The sequence below is a fragment of the Dasypus novemcinctus genome, chromosome 9 (genome assembly GCF_030445035.2).
Source record: "Dasypus novemcinctus isolate mDasNov1 chromosome 9, mDasNov1.1.hap2, whole genome shotgun sequence".
Classification (NCBI taxonomy): domain Eukaryota; kingdom Metazoa; phylum Chordata; class Mammalia; order Cingulata; family Dasypodidae; genus Dasypus; species Dasypus novemcinctus.
The window spans coordinates 89,626,453-89,646,616 of record NC_080681.1 but is presented as its reverse complement, the minus strand read 5'-3'; the positions used below and the strand labels follow the sequence as shown (position 1 = coordinate 89,646,616).

The 20,164-nt window shown below is 52.0% G+C and overlaps 1 protein-coding gene across 1 annotated transcript; it reads left to right on the top strand.

Annotated features, from left to right (window-relative positions):
- The first annotated feature begins 49 nt into the window (after positions 1–49).
- On the top strand, positions 50–19,258 carry IPO13 (importin 13). Its single transcript, XM_004449352.5, has 20 exons — positions 50–1,046; positions 2,776–3,512; positions 8,196–8,336; positions 8,448–8,589; positions 8,698–8,864; positions 9,043–9,163; positions 9,250–9,397; positions 9,832–10,013; positions 10,100–10,126; positions 10,311–10,445; positions 10,569–10,712; positions 11,858–11,938; positions 12,475–12,612; positions 12,795–12,891; positions 15,812–15,864; positions 18,084–18,150; positions 18,236–18,294; positions 18,449–18,538; positions 18,816–18,997; positions 19,090–19,258. Exons 1-20 carry the CDS (start codon positions 963–965, stop codon positions 19,184–19,186), a joined length of 2,892 nt encoding a protein of 963 aa, XP_004449409.1. The 5' UTR covers positions 50–962; the 3' UTR covers positions 19,187–19,258.
- Positions 19,259–20,164: the final 906 nt, after the last annotated feature.

The window sequence follows — 20,164 nt, the reverse complement described above, 5'->3', positions numbered from 1 at the left end:
GCCGCTAGGCGCCGCCCTCTAGCTAGGTGCAATGCGAACTACATTTCCCAGTGTGCACAGCGGTGGGGCCTTGACTTGGCGGGGGCCTCTGTCGGCCCGCCGCTCCGACGCCTGCCCGGGGCGCGAGGGCCGGTTCGAGGTCAGGGCCTGGGACCCGGAATGAATTTCTGCGCAGTTCCGCCGGGCCGTTCCTGGCTGTGTCGGGCCGGGCCGGGCTAGGACAAGCAGGGGCGGGGGGGCTGAGTCGGCTGTGCCGGGGACAGGCGCTTGGGTCAGCCCTCGGCTCTCCGAGGTCCCCGCCCCGTCCCGGCCAGGCCGGCTCACTTGTCAGTCACTGGGGCGGAGGCAGCGGCTCTAAGCCCGCTGGAGCTGGGTGGTGAGCAAAGCGCGGGCCAGGCCGAGCGGTGGGACCTGCCACAGCCCCTCAACTCCACGGACCTTTCGCCGCAAGCTCGCGAAGCTGCACCCCCGCACTTCATTGGACGCCTCCGTAATCCGCGAAGGGCTCTTTCCCCGTGACCCCCCACCTCCGTGACCTCCTCACAGGACCCGAGAGCTCCTGAGACGAGGGTGTTCTGGGTACAGGCCATCGACCCTGTGACCCCTCACGGGCCAAGGGTTCGGTTTCTTCCACAGGCCTCTCTACCCCATGATCCCCTTCTGACAGATTCTGGGGGCAGAGCCGTGACCTACCATTAAGGACCCTCGCCTAAGAGCACTTCATTGACGGCTCCCTCTGCGGAGGCCCCTCAGTGGGTCTCCTAAGAGCATTCACTTTGGTCTCTGGCCAGCCCCCCACCCCAGCCGAGGTGGGGAGGCCTCGGCAGCCATGCCTGCCCTGGGTCCCCCCTCACCCCATCTCTCCCTGGGTACTCAAGCCGGGGTCTAGCAGGGGGCCAGCAGCCAAGGGCTGGGACAGGAGACAGGTCAGGGTCCACCCCCCTACTGGGGAGGGAACAAAGATGGAGCGGCGGGAGGAGCAGCCTGGGGCTTCAGGGGCTGGAGCAGCACCAGCCTTGGACTTCACTGTGGAGAACGTGGAGAAGGTATGAGGGCCCTGGGGTGGGTATTCCAGTGACAGAGCAAAAGTTCTGGGAACAGACATTAAGGCTAGAGCCCAGGTCTGGGACGGGTGCCCGCTGGGATGGTGCCTCCAGAGCACCTGGCATTTGCTGTCTCTCTGGTCAGACCAGACAGCAGTGTTGCAGTGTCCTAATGGGCTATTTTTGGCCTGCCTTAGACATGGATCCCCTGTGGACAGATACTCTAGGGTCTTGGGATGTTCCCTCCAGGCTGCTGATGGCTTGGACCACCACAGGAATTGCATGAGCAGTGCAGTAGAAAACCAGGAACCCAGTAGAACTGTACTTCAGTCCCCGGGAACCATCCTGGCCCCTGACTTTGTTGAGCCAGAGGCTCCAAAAATAATCTGGAACTAAAACAATATGGGTTATGTTTTTACTTTTTCTTGGAGAAGGAGCCTTCCTTCATTGAATGGAACCCAGACCTGTCCTTGGCAGATGGGACTGGGACTGACCCCCACTATTTTGTGCTGAGTCCAAGGGCCCTGCACTGCTGGCAGCCTCCCTACTCGCTTATCCACATAGCTCCCTGCCGTGACCCTCTAAGGCTGCCCCACTGCCCAACCCACCTTTTTTGGGTGGCTTCTCTGGTTCTTTTCTGGGGTCTTTCCCCAAGAGCCTGAAATGTGGGAATACATGCCCCCTAGGATGAATGTGGAGATATCTGAGGCCACCTTGCTGGGAAGCGGGAGGTGGTTGCAAATATTCAGTTGTTATTCTTGAGCCCAGATTTCTGTGCCAAACTGTGCCAAACCCTTCTGCTTCTGTTCTCTGCCTGCCTTGGCATCCCTAAAGAAACAAACAAGGGGCAGTGGCCATAATTGGCTGGCAGGGTTACAGGTTGGGCCAAGCCTACTTGGATGGAGCCTGTTTAGGGGTCAGAACCCTGGACTCACTTTCCCAGCCCCTGGACTCAGCAGTGTTGCCATAGTAGTGCACTGCTCCAAGTGCTACCAGGGAGATGAACAACTGTTTTCTTACTGCATGAAGTCCCTATGGAATTGGGGCCCTTGGGGTTCTGCTAAATGAGCGCTCCAAGCCAGACATTTGCCAGGGCTGCAGCTATGGCCAAGACTTCTTTAAACCAATTTGTTGTACCCTCACATGTGTTCTCTGAAGGGTACTCTCATCCTCCCCTCTAGTATGTCTCTGCCCCAGGGATGCCTGACAAAAATCTTAGTCCTGCTCAGATTTCACACTGGCTTTGGTGCCAGCATCTGGAATGACCTAGGGATGGTCTTGGGGGAACTGAACGGATCTGTTGGAGCTGACGGGAACAGCTGTGCCTGGGAGGGTCAGAGCCCCTCAGGCTGTTCCAAGCTCTTCTCAGGCTTAGCTTCATCCCTAAGGAGCCATTCCTTCTACTGGGCCTTGCCCTTTACTTCCAGCCCTCCCCTTTGGGTGTCTCAGCCTCCTCTTTTGCTGCTTTCCTGTGGATGTTCCCTCTCTGAACCCATAACATTTTGCTGAAAAGAGAAGAGGATATGGTAGAGTATGGGCATGGTTTAGGCTCTTAAGACATCAGCAGGACCCTGGGCCCAAGAAACACAACAGAGCCCTGAGCTCTCCTGCCCTGCTCAGCCCCCTGTCAGGGAGAGGGAGCAGTCTTGCAGAACCAAATCATACCCTCTGTTCTGGGCTCTGGCAGAATCCAGAGTGGTCAGCACCTGCTCAGTCCTGTGCTGTCCTGCAGGCGCTGCACCAGCTCTACTATGATCCCAACATTGAGAACAAGAACCTGGCTCAGAAGTGGCTGATGCAGGCCCAGGTCTCCCCACAGGCCTGGCACTTCAGCTGGCAGCTGCTGCAGCCCGACAAGGTGCCTGAGATCCAGTACTTTGGGGCCAGTGCTCTGCACATCAAGATCTCTCGCTACTGGAGTGATATCCCTGCTGACCAGTATGAAAGTCTAAAGGCACAGCTCTTCACCCAGATCACCCGCTTTGCCAGTGGCTCCAAGATTGTGCTGACTCGACTGTGCGTGGCACTGGCCTCACTGGCTCTCAGCATGATGCCTGATGCTTGGCCATGTGCTGTGGCTGATATGGTACGGCTCTTCCAGGCTGAGGACTCACCAGTGGATGGCCAGGGCCGCTGCCTGGCCCTGTTAGAGCTGCTGACAGTGCTGCCCGAGGAGTTCCAGACCAGCCGCCTGCCTCAGTACCGCAAAGGCCTGGTGCGGGCCCGCCTGGCAGTGGAGTGTGGGGCTGTCTTCCCATTACTGGAACAGCTGCTACAGCAGCCCAGCTCACCCAGCTGTGTGCGTCAGAAGGTGCTCAAGTGCTTCTCCAGCTGGGTGCAGCTGGAGGTGCCACTCCAGGACTGTGAGGCACTCATTCAGGCTGCCTTCATTGCCCTGCAGGACTCAGAGCTCTTTGACAGCAGTGTGGAGGCCATTGTCAATGCCATCTCCCAGCCTGATGCCCAGAGGTGAGTTGGTCACTGCCTGCCCAGAGAGGGACAACCTGCATGGCCAACCACATGGGCGTCCATCTAACTCAGTGCCAATTGAGTGCCTGCTGCATGTTGGTCCTATGCAGCAAGAAACCAAATAAGACATGGACCCTTCCTCCTGAGAGCGGGAGACAGAAATTAAACAACTAATCATCCAATTCTTCACCTAAAATGTTTGACTCTGTTCTTTCTCTCAACCAATCAGTTACCAAGTCCTGGCAGTTCTGTCTCTTGACCATATTGCAAGTCTCTTTTTTTTTCCCATTTCCACTGCCACCACCCTAGTCCAAGCTGTCATTATCTCTCTCTCCAGATTATGCAGAGCTTTCTTTCCATTCTTCTGGTTTTTACTCTTGTACCCTTCATTCTCCACCCAGCAGCCAGAGTGATCTTTTAAAAATGAGGACCATTTTTTCCTTTCTGTTCAGAATCCTTCATTGGCTTTTCACTGCTCTTTGGATAAAGTTAAGAATCCTTAATGTGACCAACAAAGGTACTGCACAAACTGGCATCACCAGCCTCCTCTCATGCTATGCTCCTTGCTTTCTGCTTTCTCACACGGTCTTTTCAGTTGCTTGAATGTCCCTTGCACCTTCCAGCCTGTGAGCCATCCATGTACTTTAACACATCACCTCTGCCTGGAGCACTCCTCTCCTCCTATCCTTTCTTCACCTTTCAGAGCTCAGCCTAAACTTCATTTCCTTAGGGAAGTCCTCAGTAATTCTCAGGACTAAGTTTAGTTCTCTATATTATATTTTCTCAGTACTCCCAGTATTTTTCCCTCTTAGCCCTTAACACAGTTTCATTATAAGTTAATGTATGTCTCCCCATTAGTCTCTCAGCTCTGTGAGTCCAGGGACTCTGTTAATTTTATTTTGTCACTGTTGTGCCTGGCACATGGTAGCCCTCAGTATTTTTGGAATGAATGAAAAGTAGGAGTTGCCTAAGTGGTGAGGTAGGGGGGCTGGGGATGGGGTGGGGAGGGGAGTTGAAGGCAGAGAGAGTGTTCTAGGCTTCAGGAACCCCAGCAGGTGTAAAGGCCAGTGGTGGGACATAGCCATGGTACATTCAAGGATCCAAAAAGTGAGTGTAGTGAAGTAAGTGTTTGTTCAGAATGTTTGTTGAGCACCTGCTATGTGAAAGGCTCCATGCCGAGCACTGAAAACACAAAGATGAACGGAGTTGACTTCTGAGCTTCAGGAGCTCACAGTCTAGTGGACACATGAATGGGCAAGTGCAGTCAACACGATGAATGCTCTGATGGAGAAAGCAGGAGCTGTAAGAACCCAGAGGAGGCATTTAATCTAGTCTGGCGGTTATGAAAACTTCCCAGAGGACAACTGAGCTCTACTTTGAAGGTTGTGTAAGAGTTAGCCAGATGGAAGTAATAGATAGGGGGAGGACATTCCAGTCAGACAAAAGAGCCTGACTTCTGAGGTGTAAGAGAACCTGGTGAGCTTGATGATCTGCAAATGGTTGGGTGTGATTAGACTGCAGGGTTTAGGGCCAGACTGGTAGGAGATCAGGGCCCAGATCATTCAGGGCCTTGTAGGCCAAGCTAAAGATTTTGGTGTTTGTCCTGAGGAAGATATGAGGTTTTCGAAGGATTTTAAGCAGAGAAAATGGCATGATGAGATTTTTGGCATAAGTTTGGGGAAAGGATTGAAAAGGGTAAGACTGGAGGCCTGCTGCTGATGTTTCTGAGGTACGGCTTTGGGAACGGTTGGCAGAATTGGAGGAGGAAACACTGAAGGGCTCTGCATGGGGGAGTGGCTAATGGCTCAAGCCTCGGCATTAGTCACATCTGAGTTACTGGATCTGGAGCCCTGGGGTAAGCCACTTGTCAGCCTCAGCTTCATCATCTCTAAAATGGGGTTGATTGTATCAACCTCTCACAGCTTTAAAGGTTTAAATAAGATCATGTGCACAAGGCCTGGCCCTGGTATTCAATAAGTAATATTTGAGTATGAGGATTACATAAGAGAATGCAAAGGATTTAGTGTGGTTCCTACCACTCAGAAAGTACTCCGTAAACAGAGTTACTAGTATTTAGTATCATCATTGCAGTGGCAATTAGTATGATCCCTTTTCCCTGGCTTCCCACCCACAGCTTGAGGTAGACACCAACTCCCAGGTCAGGACCTCTCTTGACATCCTGAAGCTGGACTGCTGGCTGGGCTTGGGCAAACTGATGGACAAGGGGAGCTGGCCAGGCCACAGGAGTGGGTGGGTATGTGAGGTGTCCTTGGATACACCCAGTTTTACCTGCTCAGCCGTTCTCAAGGGCTTTGGCAGGTAATTGATGCCCCTTCTCTGAACGAATGAGTGAGCAGGGAGCCAGTGAGGGAACCCAGAGCCTCCTGGGTGCCCATTGGCTGCGGCCCCCTTGGTTGCTTAGCAACTCTCCCCATTTCTCAGCTCTGCTCCCGGGAGCTCTAATTGCAGGTCTGGGCTGAGCTCTGTGGGAGAGGGAGCCAAGGAGTCCCTGCAGTCCTGCCCCTGGCTGCTTAAGCTGACCGGTTATATCCAAGCCTCTTGAATTTAGCTCAAGCCTTGGCCCTAAAGACATCCTTTCTGTCTCCCTCCTCTAAACCTAGCTGCCTCTTGTCCCCACGTAGGTTCTAGGCACAGGTGATAGAAAATTCATGCAGGAACTTCCCCCATGGGTGGGCTGTACCCAGTCTGCAGTGAGAGCTGGTCTAGTTTCCTAGCTTTGGCTTCAGAAAGTCACCTTCAGTGGCTCTGACTCCTGGGTCATCCAGGCACTGCCTTCCCCAGGTGTCTAACATCAGCCCTCAACTTGGCTGTGCTTGCACTCAGGCCACCCTTTTTCTCCTCCTCCATGCCAGGTTCTCCTCTTCAGATTGTTTTTTTGTTTGTTTGTTAATCTTCTGAAATATGTTATTAATCCTGGAAAAGTTTTTCATTGGAGCCTGGAGCTGGGGGAGGAGAGAAGATGAATTAGGCTGTTGGGTGATCCTACAGACTTGGGACTGGGATATGGGCTGAGAGCCGCATAGATCCTTTGGGGACATTCATGCTGGGCCTTGAAAGAGAAGCAGGCCTCTAGTAGTATGAGGGGCTGTGTCAACCTGGAATCTGCCTCCAACTTGTTGTTTGACCTTGAGCCCTTCTGAGCAAAATTGTCCTTGGTTTACCCTGTTAAAAGAGGCTCAAATGAGATTGATAACCTTCATTGAGTACCTACTGTCTGCATGAACTTTGTCAAGTGTGAGGAAGCCTGGGATGCTATGCGGGTAGTGCACTACCTCCTGCCCCGCTCCAGCAGCTCAAGAGCACACAGACCATGGCCTTGGCCCTGCCCCTATGCTTTGTGTCAGAATCTGGCCTGAAGGTGCCCATTGTTTGGTGGTGCAGCCTGTGTCAGGGTCATGGACGGAAGCTATCTCAGCTGTCCCTGGGCGGCACTCTGGGGCTGTCTCTGGGCTGGGAGGATCCTGACATAGATGCCTTGTCCCACTAGAATGGGAGTGTGGAGAAGGGGGGCAACATCCCTGGATGCCTCTTTTTGTCCTTCCCATCCTACCTGCCTAGCAGCCTGCTTAGGGCAAGTCCAGATAGTACTCTTTCTGGACCTTCAGTTCCCCCTCCCTCCATAGATATAGCTGTAGTGAAAACACTCCTGATTGGCAGCAGAGTGGTGCCAGGCAGCTGATCCATCCTGAGAGTACTGTTTCCTCTGCCTAGCCTGGTCTCCACGGGGCCCAGTAGGATGGCAGGAGTCTTCTCTCAGTTTCCTTTGTATGCTCGGCTTCCTCTGCTCCTCTTTTAGGGATTGTTGAGGGCTTTGGCTTTGACCTTTTCTTTTCTCTTGTTCAACACTTTCTCCCTGGGTAATTCCCATCCACTCCCATAACTTCAGTTACCAGCTGTTTTCTGGTGCCTACCAAATCTTCTCTCTTGCTCTAATCTCTCTGCTGAGCATTAGTTTTTTAAATCTCCAATTTTTTCTGGACATGTCTGCCTGCATATCAGGTGGAATCAGGTGCCTCTGATTCAGTATGCCTGACACTGAATTTATCACCTTCCTGCCTCCCATTAAAGGTGTTACTGTTCCCCTCCGCCAACCCCTCCATGTCTCAGTAAATAACTCCTCCATCTACCCAGTTGCTCAACCAATAACCTGAGAGTTGTCCTTCACTCTTCCCCATCCTCATATCAGTCAGTCACCAAGTCTTGTTCATTTTGCCTCCTGGCTCCCCCTGAACTCATCATTTACTTCTCTCCCTTCTGACTGCCACCAGACTACACAGGAGTTAGGATTTAGTGATAGTAGGTGGAGCAGATGATGGGGACTGAGGCTCTCATGAGTCGTTACTGCCTTTTTAAATTCTGCTGTCTCTCAGGACTCTTGAGCCTGTGTTAACTCTTCTGTCTCCCACCCTTGCTCAATCTCTGCTAACACTGACCTCCTCGTACTTCCTTCCCAGAGTTCTAGAAGTACCTGACCTAAGGTTCTTCCCAACATGGGCAGCATCAAAGCTGCCATATAGGTCCTGACCTCTTTGGGCTTAAGATTTGATGTAAGGAGGGAGGTTTTGATGGAAGACAGGGAAGCTGTGTTGTTGTTTTTTCTCCTAAAGCTGATGGGAAGTAGGGCAGGCCACTCTGATGGGTCTCCTCACCTCATGCCTCCAGGTACGTGAATACACTCCTGAAACTCATTCCACTGGTGCTGGGACTGCAGGAACAACTGCGACAGGCAGTGCAGAATGGGGACATGGAGACCTCCCATGGCATCTGTCGCATCGCCGTGGCTCTGGGTGAAAACCACTCCCGGTGAGGAGTGGGGACTGCCAGGGGTGGGATAGCTGGGCCCTCTAAGAGGCAAGGTCATGGGGCCCTTTGTGGGGATGCAGAATGACTTTGCTGTGTCTCGTTTCCACAAAGGGCCTTGCTGGACCAAGTGGAGCACTGGCAGAGTTTCCTGGCACTTGTCAACATGATCATGTTCTGCACAGGCATCCCTGGCCACTATCCTGTCAACGAGACCACCAGTTCCCTAACCCTCACCTTCTGGTATACGCTGCAGGTGTGTCTATATAACCTCCAGTAAGATTGGGCCATGGTGGAAGAAAGTGGATTATAGGTTTCCATAGCTGCTGGTGAGGTAGCTAACTCTCTTCCCTGACTCTCTCAGGATGACATTCTGTCCTTTGAGGCAGAGAAGCAGGCCGTGTACCAGCAGGTATACCGGCCAGTGTACTTCCAGCTGGTGGACGTGCTTCTGCACAAAGCCCAGTTCCCTTCCGACGAGGAATATGGATTCTGGTCATCAGATGAGAAGGAGCAGTTCCGAATTTACAGGTGATAGTAGCAGGCCAACCCTAGCTCTAAATGTAGTCCTGAAATAATGGAGGCAATGGCCTGGGGCTCCTTTCTCTATTCTCTAGGAAATTTTGCAGAAGTTGTGAGGGTACTAGGGTGTGCTTCTGGGCTGGACACAGGATCCAGGCAGTGTGTAAGACCTTCGTCTATTTCTCAGGGTGGACATCTCAGACACGCTCATGTATGTGTATGAGATGCTAGGGGCCGAGCTGCTCAGCAACCTCTATGACAAGTTGGGCCGTTTGCTCACAAGCTCAGAGGAACCCTACTCTTGGCAGGTACCTCACAAGCCTGATTCCCTCAGCCCTCCCAGACCTGTCATACCCTTGTCCTCAGCCAAGCCAGTGGCATCTTCTCTCCCCAGCACACAGAGGCCCTGCTATATGGCTTCCAATCCATCGCAGAGACCATCGATGTCAACTATTCTGATGTAGTACCCGGGCTCATTGGCCTCATCCCACGGATCAGCATCAGCAACGTGCAGCTAGCGGATACTGTCATGTTCACCATCGGTGAGACATGGCACACACCCATGACCTCATATGACCCGTGGGGACCCACAGGCCCTGTCCTATGGGGACCCACTTCTAGCCATAACCAGCTTGCTGGGTCCCAATCAAAATGGGAGGGACATACATGCCCATAAACACAATCAGCATCATAACCAACCAACTCTGTCCAGGCTTTTAGGTGTCCTACCTACAGTGTACTGAGCTGCAGTTCAGTGAGGCTAGCTTACTGTCAGTGGGACAGAGTTGCTGGGGTACAATCCCTTCCTGCTTCTCAGCTGTGAGGCTTATGTTTGAATTTGCTCATTCAGTCCTGGGGCCCCTTTTCTGTGCTGGGGCTGAAACTTGACCCTATCAGGGGATCTGCATGCCTCACTGGGACATGGTGCTAAGCCAGCCTGGCCTGTCTTAGAAATCCCTCTACCTTCTTCTCCCAGGGGCTCTGTCTGAGTGGCTAGCAGACCATCCTGTCATGATCAACAGTGTTCTGCCCCTCGTGCTGCATGCCTTAGGCAATCCTGAGCTCTCAGTTTCCTCTGTGTCCACCCTCAAGAAGATCTGCCGAGAGTGCAAGTATGATCTGCCGCCCTATGCTGCCAACATTGTGGCTGTATCCCAGGTTTGCCAGCAGGGCCCTGGGTGGTGCTGGGCCTCAGGAAACACTCTGTACTGCACTGATACCATCTTCCTTCCTTTTACCCCCAGGATGTGCTGATGAAACAGATCCACAAGGTGCGGCTTGGGACTTTCTAGAGATCTCCTTGGGGTTATTGTGGGATCTACTTATCATAGAAATCCTGTATTCTGCTTTCCCCTACCCTTTATCCCTTATTCTCTGACCTTGGAGCCTTCCCCAAGAGACTCGTTCTCTTCCCCATCCTCAACCAGATATGACCCTTCATGTTCTGCCCCACAGACGAGCCAGTGCATGTGGCTGATGCAGGCGCTGGGCTTCCTGCTGTCAGCCCTGCAGGTGGAGGAGATCCTTAAGAACCTGCACTCACTCATCTCGCCCTATATCCAGCAGTTGGAGAAGCTGGCAGAGGAGATAGTGAGTGAGCTCTGGGGGCCAGGGAGCAAGGCTGGGTCTCTGGGGCCTCCCACTGTGTGGGATGGGGTCAGGGGACCAAGCTGGAGCTAGGATATCTAGAGCTTGACTCGCTTCTCTCCATAGCCCAATCCTTCCAACAAACTGGCCATTGTCCACATCTTGGGGCTTCTTTCCAACCTCTTCACCACGCTGGACGTCAGTCATCATGAGGATGAGCACGAAGGCCCTGAGCTCCGGAAGCTGCCAGTGCCGCAGGGACCCAACCCTGTGGGTGACATTGTCATTACCATTGTCCCCTCCAACCCTGTGGGAATGTCATTGTCACCCCAGCTCTGTGGGTAATGACCGTTTGGGGGGGGTGGTAATGTCATTTGGTCCTCTGACCCCGTGAATGACCTTATCATTGGCCCTAACTCTATAGATGGTGATGTCGGTTCCTCCCAGCATTGTGGGTGATGTTGTCTTTGTTCCCAGCCCCAACCTCGCAAGTGACATTATGATGTTATGATGGGCCCCTGTTCAACCCCTGTGAACACTGAGGTTTCTCACATGCTCAGCATGTAATAGTTCTTGCCTTTGAGTTGCTCCCAATTTTGAGGAAATACATGTAAAAAGAATGTTCCAAAACAGAGTGATAAGTACTGTGATAAACTTGGGCACAGGAGGTTGAGAGAAACACAAGCTGTTTGAGCTGGGTCAGGCCTCAACTTCCCATTCAGAACTGAGGACATTGGAACATCTGGCTTATTTACCTCATAGAACTGTGCTGGCTATCACATGTGGTCTTGAGTGAAGGTACTTTGCATACTGTAAAGTTCTGTACAAATGTGAGAAAGTGCTTTTGTCACTGTTTCCAGTGCCCTCTTCAGGATTTCTCCTGGAGAGAAGGAAGCCACAGGCATCCTGGTACCTCTGCCCACTCCCCATCCCAACGTCAGTTATCCTTTTGGCCCCAGACCAAGCCTGGGCCACACTCCTCCCACAGAGCCCCAGCTATGGTATTGGTCATCCTGCATTGCCTCACTTCCCAGAACCTCTGTTTGCTCTCTGCTCCTCCTTACCCCTAGCCTGTTTGGGGTGAGCCAGTAGCTTCACTTCCTCCGGGGAATAACCTGTAGGCTTTTGACACAAAAAGGCTTTATTGAGCAGACATGGATAGGGAGTGATTAAAAAAAAAAAAAAGGTTAATAACCTTGTGAAGTTCATGGCTTCCTCTGAGATGATCCCTAGAATTCAGGATCATCTCTCCTTTTATTTCTGGGGGTTCAGCAAACTGCTCCTTCCCCCAGGGGTGTCCAATGGGTAGCCTAGGGTAATAGGTTTGAGTTTCTGGCCTACCTACTCCTACCATATACTTCTAAGGTGGGTGACAGTGGTGGGGGAGGGCATTTCACTTTTCCTTGTATCTGTAGGTGGTGGTGGTACTGCAGCAAGTCTTCCAGCTTATCCAGAAGGTGCTGAGCAAATGGCTGAATGATGCACAGGTGGTGGAGGTGAGCCCCAACCTTTGCTCTCTGCCCCATGGTGACTTTGCTCAAAGGTAAAGCAGGAGAAAGGCGTTGCTGCCCCACTTAATTTTGCAATGGCATGGAGAAAACAGGGGACATGAATCCTGCCCCAAAGACTCAAGGAATCTTTTGGGGAGACAAGTTTTAGGGAGAATTCCCCCAAATCATAAGAAGTACTAGCCAAAAGACTTTAATGTTGAGGCTGAGTGATAGTTAAGGATCAGTTTTACCATCAGAGGCCTCTGTTCGGTCCTTTTTCAATTCAGGCTTTTGTTGCCCTACTGTTCTTGAGAGAAAAGGTAAAAATGTAAGTAGCAAGAGTTAATCTACAAAATTACACCCTGAGCCCCTCTGAGAAGGACCTTTCTGCCCTTGCCTTTCAGTGTGAGGGACAGACTTCCTTACCTTCCTTGGTTTGTAGGGCCAGGCAAGGCTTTTAGGCCCCTTCTTTGTGCAGGCTATCAGTCCTGTTCCAGCTGATTGTGACCCACTGACCAGGGTCCCTTTGCTTTCTTCTCAAGGCGGTATGTGCCATCTTCGAGAAGTCTGTTAAGACACTGCTGGATGACTTTGCCCCCATGGTGCCACAGCTGTGTGAAATGCTGGGGCGGATGTACAGCACCATCCCCCAGGCCTCTGCTCTTGACCTTACTCGACAGGTAAGCCTTCTGACTGGGGCAGCCCATGTTGTGGATTTCATTCTGGCCAGAGTTCTGCCTGCTTTCCTGGGGGTGGGGTGGGGGTGCTGCCCTGACTGGGGTCCCTACCTGTAGTCCAGGGGTACTAACCTGTTCTGGTGAGAGTGAGCCTCAGCTGACCAGCTTTCCCTGCTTTGTTGTAGCTGGTCCACATCTTTGCTCACGAGCCTGCCCACTTTCCCCCAATTGAGGCCCTCTTCCTGCTCGTCACTTCCGTCACACTTACTCTCTTCCAGCAAGGTAGGTCCTGATCAGGGTCTCTGCTGCTGTCGCCACTGCCACTGCCTCTGCTTCCCCAACTGGGGAGCCAAAGCTGCCCACTCTGTTCTCCTCTGTCCCCTGAGTCACACATGGGACTTGATGGGAAACTTATGGGATCAAGCACAGTACAAATTTCACCTTACAAATAGTTAACGCCTTAGGTTGAAGTGGATAAGAGGGTGAATGATGTCTTCTACTTGCCTGCTGGGCTCAGAGCCAGTCTGGATGTGGGGGAAGGTGGGAGCAGAGGCTCTGAGGAACTGAGGGGCCAGGACGGCTCCTTTTCATTGGGATATAGTGGAAAGAGCATGGGCTTTAAAGTCAGATAAACCTTAATTCTAATCTCATCACCACCATCTAGTTGTGTGACCTTGGGCAAATCACCTGTTTGCTGAGCCTTCTTTGCTGAGATGGAGATAACAATTACTTGAAAGGATTCTGATAGATATTGAAATAGCATCTTTGGGGCACCTGACTTGGGAGTTTTGCACAGAGAATACTTAGTTTGGGTTCCTTTTCCTGCACTGAGGCTTATTCCTTTAAAGCCAAAAGCCCTGTACCTTTGGCAGTAGTCCCAGCCTCCATTCCCTGTAGCTCTCTCCCTGAGGGAGTTGGAAGCAGGGCCTCCAGGCTTCCCCTGCTGTCTAACCCAAGTTCCTAATGTGGAGAAGAAACAGCACCATTCAGCCAGCCTCATGAATCTTGTCTGGATTCGTGGTCCTAGATTTGAGGCTCATCAGGTCCAATGATCCTGTCTCAGTTTCTGTAGGTCATGAGTAGGTCCAACACCAGGGAGAAACCTGAGTGGGACACCTGGGTGTGGTCATCCTCAACTCCATCTCTCTCACTCCTCATGTCCAGGTAGGGACAAGTCCCATTAATTTTGTTTCCTTATTATCTTACAATCTGCCCACTTCTCTCTACCCTCCATGGCCACTACCTCAGTTTAGCAGCTTACCTGATTTACCTCAACAACTTTCTGTTTTCCCTGACATCTGCCCTTCTTTCCAGTCCATTCTGCACACTGCAGCCATAATAGTCTTTATAAAACTGATATCTGAACATTTTCTTTCCCTGACTGAAAGCCTTTTCATTGCTCACCGTTGCCCTCAGGCTATTGTCCCACTCACCTGACACAGATTCTGCACACCTCTCAGTGGCCTCTCCTACTAGTGCCCCCATGACTCCTATAAGTCAGCCACACTGACTTTTTTCCTTACCGTGTTCCATTTGAACCCTATGCCTTGCCTTTGTTGCTCCTATGACTGGAATACCCTATGCCCTTTACTGAGCTTTTGTGAGCAGAGATGCTTCTCTGACTATCTGGGCAGAATTGTGTGCTTCTAACTCTGTGATGAAACTGCATTGTGTACACTCCAGATACAGCACCAATCACACATAATAATCAGCGTTCATGCCTGTATCTCTCCCTAGACTAAGCCCCTCAAGGACAAGGTTGAGTCTCTTCTCTCTGTATCCCCAGTGCCCAAAGTGAGGCCAGCATAGAGCAGGCTCTCAGACACTGTTGAATAAGGAGAGTGAGGATTCCCCACCCCTGGAACCTTTCTTTCTCACTGTCTTGACCCACTTTCTGGCAGGGTGGCTGCTGACTGTTGAACCTGCTGTTTTGCAGTGGTACCAAGGCATGGAGCACATTGGGCCACACTTTCCAGGACTTGAATAATTCAGGGTTCAGGAATGTTAGGCTTGGGCTTATCAGTGGCTCCTTTTAACACCCTAAAGAAGTAAATAGAGCAGAGAATATCTGCTTTACAGAAGGGGAAACTGAGTGTTTGTGGCTCATGCAAGATCACACAGCTACTTAGTGGTGTCTTAGGCAGATGTTCATGCAATTCATTCTCCTGGGAGTGGAGCAGCCCAAGCAGGAGCTCCAGGTGCATGCCTTGTTCTTGGCCACAGGATTCATCAGAACTGGAAGCAGAGTAGTGTCTAGTATCCTATTTGTTGGGCTTGTTGGTTGTCTTGCTGGACAGAATGGCCCCCTTACCTGTCCCAGTTTGGGCCATCCCTTCTTTGGTCCTGCCCTCCCACTAGTCCTTGGGGTATCACGTTGACTGGTTTCCCCCTTTCTTGGTGGGACCTTTCTGTGTCCAGATGGTGGGGCCTAGTCCTCTGCTCTGAGGTTGGCTCTCTGCTGAGTTTGTGCCCATGTGGAAGGGGCTTTGTGAAGGTGGAGCTCTCAGTGTTGGCCTTATCATGCACTAATTAGAAGGTTTCCTCCCCTAAGTCCTACCAGTGGCTTGCATGGCCAGCCCCATAGCACACTGGGCACTGCCCTACCCAGGAAGTAGTCCTCTGGTTTAAGTGGACTCAATAGATCCCTTTCCTTGGCCAGGACAAGAGCCCTGAGACCTTTGATGTGAGGGGCACCTGTTCAGGCCCTGCTGCCCTGGCCTTCCTGGCGCCTTTAGCTGTGTTCCAAAAGGGGATACCAGGGTCCACCCCACCTCCCCAACCAGCCCTGCACTGCTCTTCAATGGCTGATAATGGGAGGTGTGTGCTAGGAAGCAATATAGGAGCCACCCCAGCCTGCCAGAAGCTGCAACAAGAGTCGGGGGGCTGTTTCTTCAGCTCCATGGAGTCCAGTGTGGCTCGAACACCAGAGGAACTTGGGGGGACTGGCCTGAGGAGGAGTGGGGCGTAGGTGGATGGCCCCTTGGGAGGGAGCTGGGGCAGGCCCGTCCTTCACTTTGCCGTCTCTTTCTGTTGGGCTTCTCCCAGTTCATGGTTTTTGTATGTTTTGTTTCTTTATCTTGCTTCCTGCTGCTCATGTGCCCCCACGCTGTCTCCCTGCAGGCTCTCAGTCCCACATAACTATATGAGGTTGAGTTGCTGTTTGTATAATTTTTTCTTAAGTTCCATCTTTATTATATTTTAGGGCCCAGGGATCATCCTGATATTGTTGATTCATTTATGCAACTCCTGGCACAGGTGTGTTTTAGTTTTATTCATTCACGTTCTGTTCTCTCTCTTTCTCTTTCTCTTACGTTGGAATTCAATTTAAACCTATTTTTAGCTTTCTGTTGACAAATTTTTTTTTCTGTTCAGTTAAATAGAGTTTCTTCATCTGTTTCCGTGGAAGTTGACAACCCAACATCCTTCTTTAGTGCCCCTTTGCCTCAACTAGCTTAGTCTTCTGCAAAGATGAGGGAGAGGCTGGTCCCTAAGGGAGGGAGCTGGGCTGGCCTTGAGGGGAAGGAATGGGGTGGTGACTGCCCAGCAGCTCCTGTGTAGCCCAAGAAATTCAGTGGTAGGACTGGAGTTGAAGGGCCTGGGGTTCATTGTCCCCGTGCTCCTGCCGGGAACTGCCTGCCTCAGTGCCCCCAGCCTGCTTCTGTGAGATAGGCTTGGAGGAGCTCCAAAGGGAGGGGCCGAAGATGTGTGTGCTGCAGTGGAGCCCAGAGTTGGGCTTTTGGAGAGGTTGTGCCGCTGCTGGGAGGTGGGTGCAGGCTCCATTGCCAGACCATGTTTGGATGTGTTTGTGTTTGGTGTGTGTTTAAGTGTGTTGGATCTTATTGTGTATGTTTTGCATTTGGTTTGGGACAGGAACAAAAACTGTGTGACTGCTGTAAGTGTGTGCATTGTGATGGGTGTTGTGGTGAGTGTGCAGTTGAAATGTGGGGATGTGCATTGTTGTACCTTGATACGTATTGTGCAGTTTGTGTTGTTTGTTGATGTATGTTAGGCATTGACAAATTTTAAACACTGATATGTGTTGGAAACCTGTGTGTGGTGGTCTGCGGGAATGTGTATCATGAAGGATGGGAGTGTATATTGTGATACTGGTTTGTCTATGTGGTTGTATGTATGTTTTAGAAAATGTTTGTGTGGACTGTGGGAGTGTGGAGGTAGTGTGATAGGGTGTTCTGTGTATTAGGGGGTTCCTGTGTATTGGGGGTTCTGGAGGGTTGAGGTATATGGTGTGTTTCTTTCTTGATCATTACACAAATATTTCTTGGGTATGTAACACATGCCTGGTTCTCTGCTAAGTGCTAAGAATATAATGGTGAGCAAAAACAGACACAGTTCTTGCTGTCTTGGAACTTACAATTAGAGGAGGGCTAGCAGGAGTGGGGAGGGTGTTTTGGGCCTGCATGGGCATTTGTGTGTGTATCTGTGAGGAAAGTGTCTTTGGGGATGAGGGTGTTTGAGTGGGTATTTGTGGGCATATATATTGGGGAAGTGTAGGTGTGTTGGAGGATGTAGGCAGGGTGAGGGTGTGGGTGTGCGGACATGGTTTGGAATGTAGGGGTGTTTGGGTATGTGACTATAGTATGTGTATGTAATGGGCATGGCAGAGGTGTGTTTACATGAGGGATAAAAGGTATGTGAGGGATTATGGGGTTAGGAGTCTATGTGATATGCATTGGGGGGTTGCTGAGGACTGCTGGAGCCATGCAGAACATCTTCTGTGACCCAAGGGTGTGCCAGTCACATCCTGGTACTACTTGAAGCAGACCATCTGCTCCCTTCACTCCATCTGTTCTCTCCACACATTGCAGCACCAGCTCCTGGGGTGGGTATGGCTGAGAAGGGCCTGGATTCTGGGTGAAAGGTAGAGCTGTGGCTTCACAGCTCCTACCAATTCTCCCTCTTCCTGAGCAGGAGCTGGAAGGTGCCTGAGGAATGCAGGCAGGACATGGGGGGAGGTGCTCTTGGGCTGGGGGCGCCATATCCAGCTGCCATCGTTCTGCCTGCTGCCCCTTTAACCAACCCAGGGAGCCTCGACTGTCCTGTGAATTACGTGGATTAAGGCAAAGAGAATTATGTGAATTAAGGCAAAGTCACTGCCGGTTACCTGGAGCATGCAGGAAGTCCAGCCCTGATGGAGGAGAGGGAAGAGGTGTTTGCTCAGGGAGTGACTGAAGACCCAAACTTTCTTCATTATGACCCTACCCCAACCTCTCTCACACACAATATGCATCCATGTACACATACATGTACATAGCATCCCTTGGGCTGCTCCTCTCCTGACCTACTGAACTCTGGGGTGGTCTGGGTGTGCCCCGTCCCTCCTGGAGATGGCTGGGTGGTTGGTTTTGGAAACCTCTATCTGTGGTGCACAGTTGGGGGGGCTGGGGGGTAGGTGAGTGGGAGGGATGGCCCTTGGAGATGGCTGGGGCTGGGCTTACCAGCTCCACCTCCTGCAGGCTCTGAAACGGAAGCCAGACTTGTTCCTGTGTGAACGGTTGGATGTCAAAGCTATGTTCCAGTGTGGTAAGTGAGGCCAGGTGACGGATGGGCCTGGGGCCCCTGGGAGGATCCTTTAGCCCCATCTGATATGCCTTTGCCTCTCCTACAGCTGTGCTGGCCCTCAAGTTCCCTGAGGCACCTACTGTCAAGGCCTCCTGTGGCTTCTTTGTGAGTTCTGTGCTGACCCCTGATCCCCCATCATCCCCCATACCCAATACTGCCCTGCCCAGGACTCCAGAGGGTAGGAGTGTGATGTGCAGGTTTTGTTCTCAAGGAGAGATGGGAAGGAGCTGGGGCTGATGGGTTTCTCCATCCTCTGCAGACAGAGCTGCTGCCTCGGTGTGGAGAAGTAGAATCTGTGGGAAAGGTGGTACAGGAGGACGGTCGTATGCTGCTCATAGCAGTGCTGGAGGTGAGATGGAGCAGGTGGGTGGGGTGCCATGGGGTGGCCCTCACTGCTTTCTGAGAAGCACAATCTTTGGCTCCCTAAGCTCTCTGATCCTGTTTCTTCCTCAAATAAATGACTGAGTTGTGGGGTTGCTCTGAGGATCGGCTGGCTCTCAAAAAGCAGCACTCACTTGTCATATTTCATTTGACTGAGGAAATGTTTGGGAGGGTTTGGGGTGTTACCAGACACTCTTGCTGCAGAAGGGAAAGGCCCTGGAGTGCTGAGAGCCCCTCTCCCTCAGGCCATCGGGGGCCAGGCCTCCCGCAGCCTCATGGACTGCTTTGCTGACATCCTATTCGCCCTGAACAAACACTGCTTCAGCCTCCTGAGCATGTGGATTAAGGAGGCACTGCAGCCACCTGGCTTTCCCTCTGCCCGTCTCAGCCCTGAACAGAAGGACACCTTCAGCCAGCAGATCCTTCGGTGAGCAGAGCTTGATGGACCTGGGCTCATGGTAGGGAGAAGGAGGTGGTGATGGTGAATGGTACTAACCTGCTCTCCCTTCTCTCCTTCAGTGAGCGAGTGAACAAGAGGAGGGTGAAAGAGATGGTGAAGGAGTTCACACTACTGTGCCGGGGGCTACATGGCACAGATTACACAGCTGACTACTGAGGGGCACCCCCGTCCCACCTACCCCTCCTTCTCACCTTTCCCTGTCCCCAAAGAGTAAAACCTGGACCCTCACTGCTGTCTGTGCGTCTTTTCTGCTGCCACCACCACCTAAGTGACCCTAGAAGGCCTGGTGGGGGGAGGATGTGAGGGTGCTCGGACCCAAACCTCAGCAGGGAGTGGTGGGGATACCCTCTGGCTCCTAGGGTGGAAGAGATACTGCTGTTGCCCTTGCCCCAGGGGTGGGGTGGGGACTGCAATAGGCTCACCTACCTTCCTGCATTAATTTAGTCCCAACATTCCTGCATACATACATCCATACATTCATTTAATCAACAATGATGAGTATCACGTCCCTCGCTCTGTCCTTTGAGTTACAGGATGGGTTTCTGGTGTGCAGTTGTGGAGACCACACATCGTTAAGGTGAACTATAGACAAGGGGGCTGGGTGGGGGGAGGGGCAAGACCTAAGTGTTGTCTGCGTACCCCTCAGCTCCCTACCCTATGGGACCTGCTGCATGGGATGGTCAGGACCAGGGACAGCTCCCGGGCTGGACCTGCTCACTGCACTTCGTGGTGTTACCTTGCTTTCTGTTGCCTGGGCCAGAGTTTCACCTGGGCTGCCTCTCAGGCACTCCAGCCCTCTTCTCAGTAAGATCTGAAGAGCTGGATTGGCTTCTCTTCACTACCCATGAGTCTTAAGTCCCCTTGGAGGTGGGAGGTGGGGAACTGGCCACTCCCACATTAATCCCACTTCTTCTGTTCTTTCCCCAATCTTTACACAAGTTCCATGTCCTTCCTTCATCCTAGTCCAAGCCCTTCCCAGGCCAGCAACATCAGTTCCCCCTCCATCATCCACCTTACCCCTTTCCGGCCCCTCGCAAGTCCTGTTCTCACCTCACTTCCCCTGGAGTAAGTGGAAATGTCTCACATACGTCTAGTCCTTTGCTCCTACTGCATGGTAATCCAATGTCTCCCCCC

Coding starts and splice junctions, on each gene's coding strand:
- IPO13 (XM_004449352.5), top strand. CDS start 963: ATGGAGCGGCGGGAGGAGCAGCCTGGGGCTTCAGGGGCTGGAGCAGCA. Junction 9,164..9,249: donor AGGAACCCTACTCTTGGCAG/GTACCTCACAAG, acceptor TTCTCTCCCCAG/CACACAGAGGCCCTGCTATA. Junction 9,398..9,831: donor TACTGTCATGTTCACCATCG/GTGAGACATGGC, acceptor TTCTTCTCCCAG/GGGCTCTGTCTGAGTGGCTA.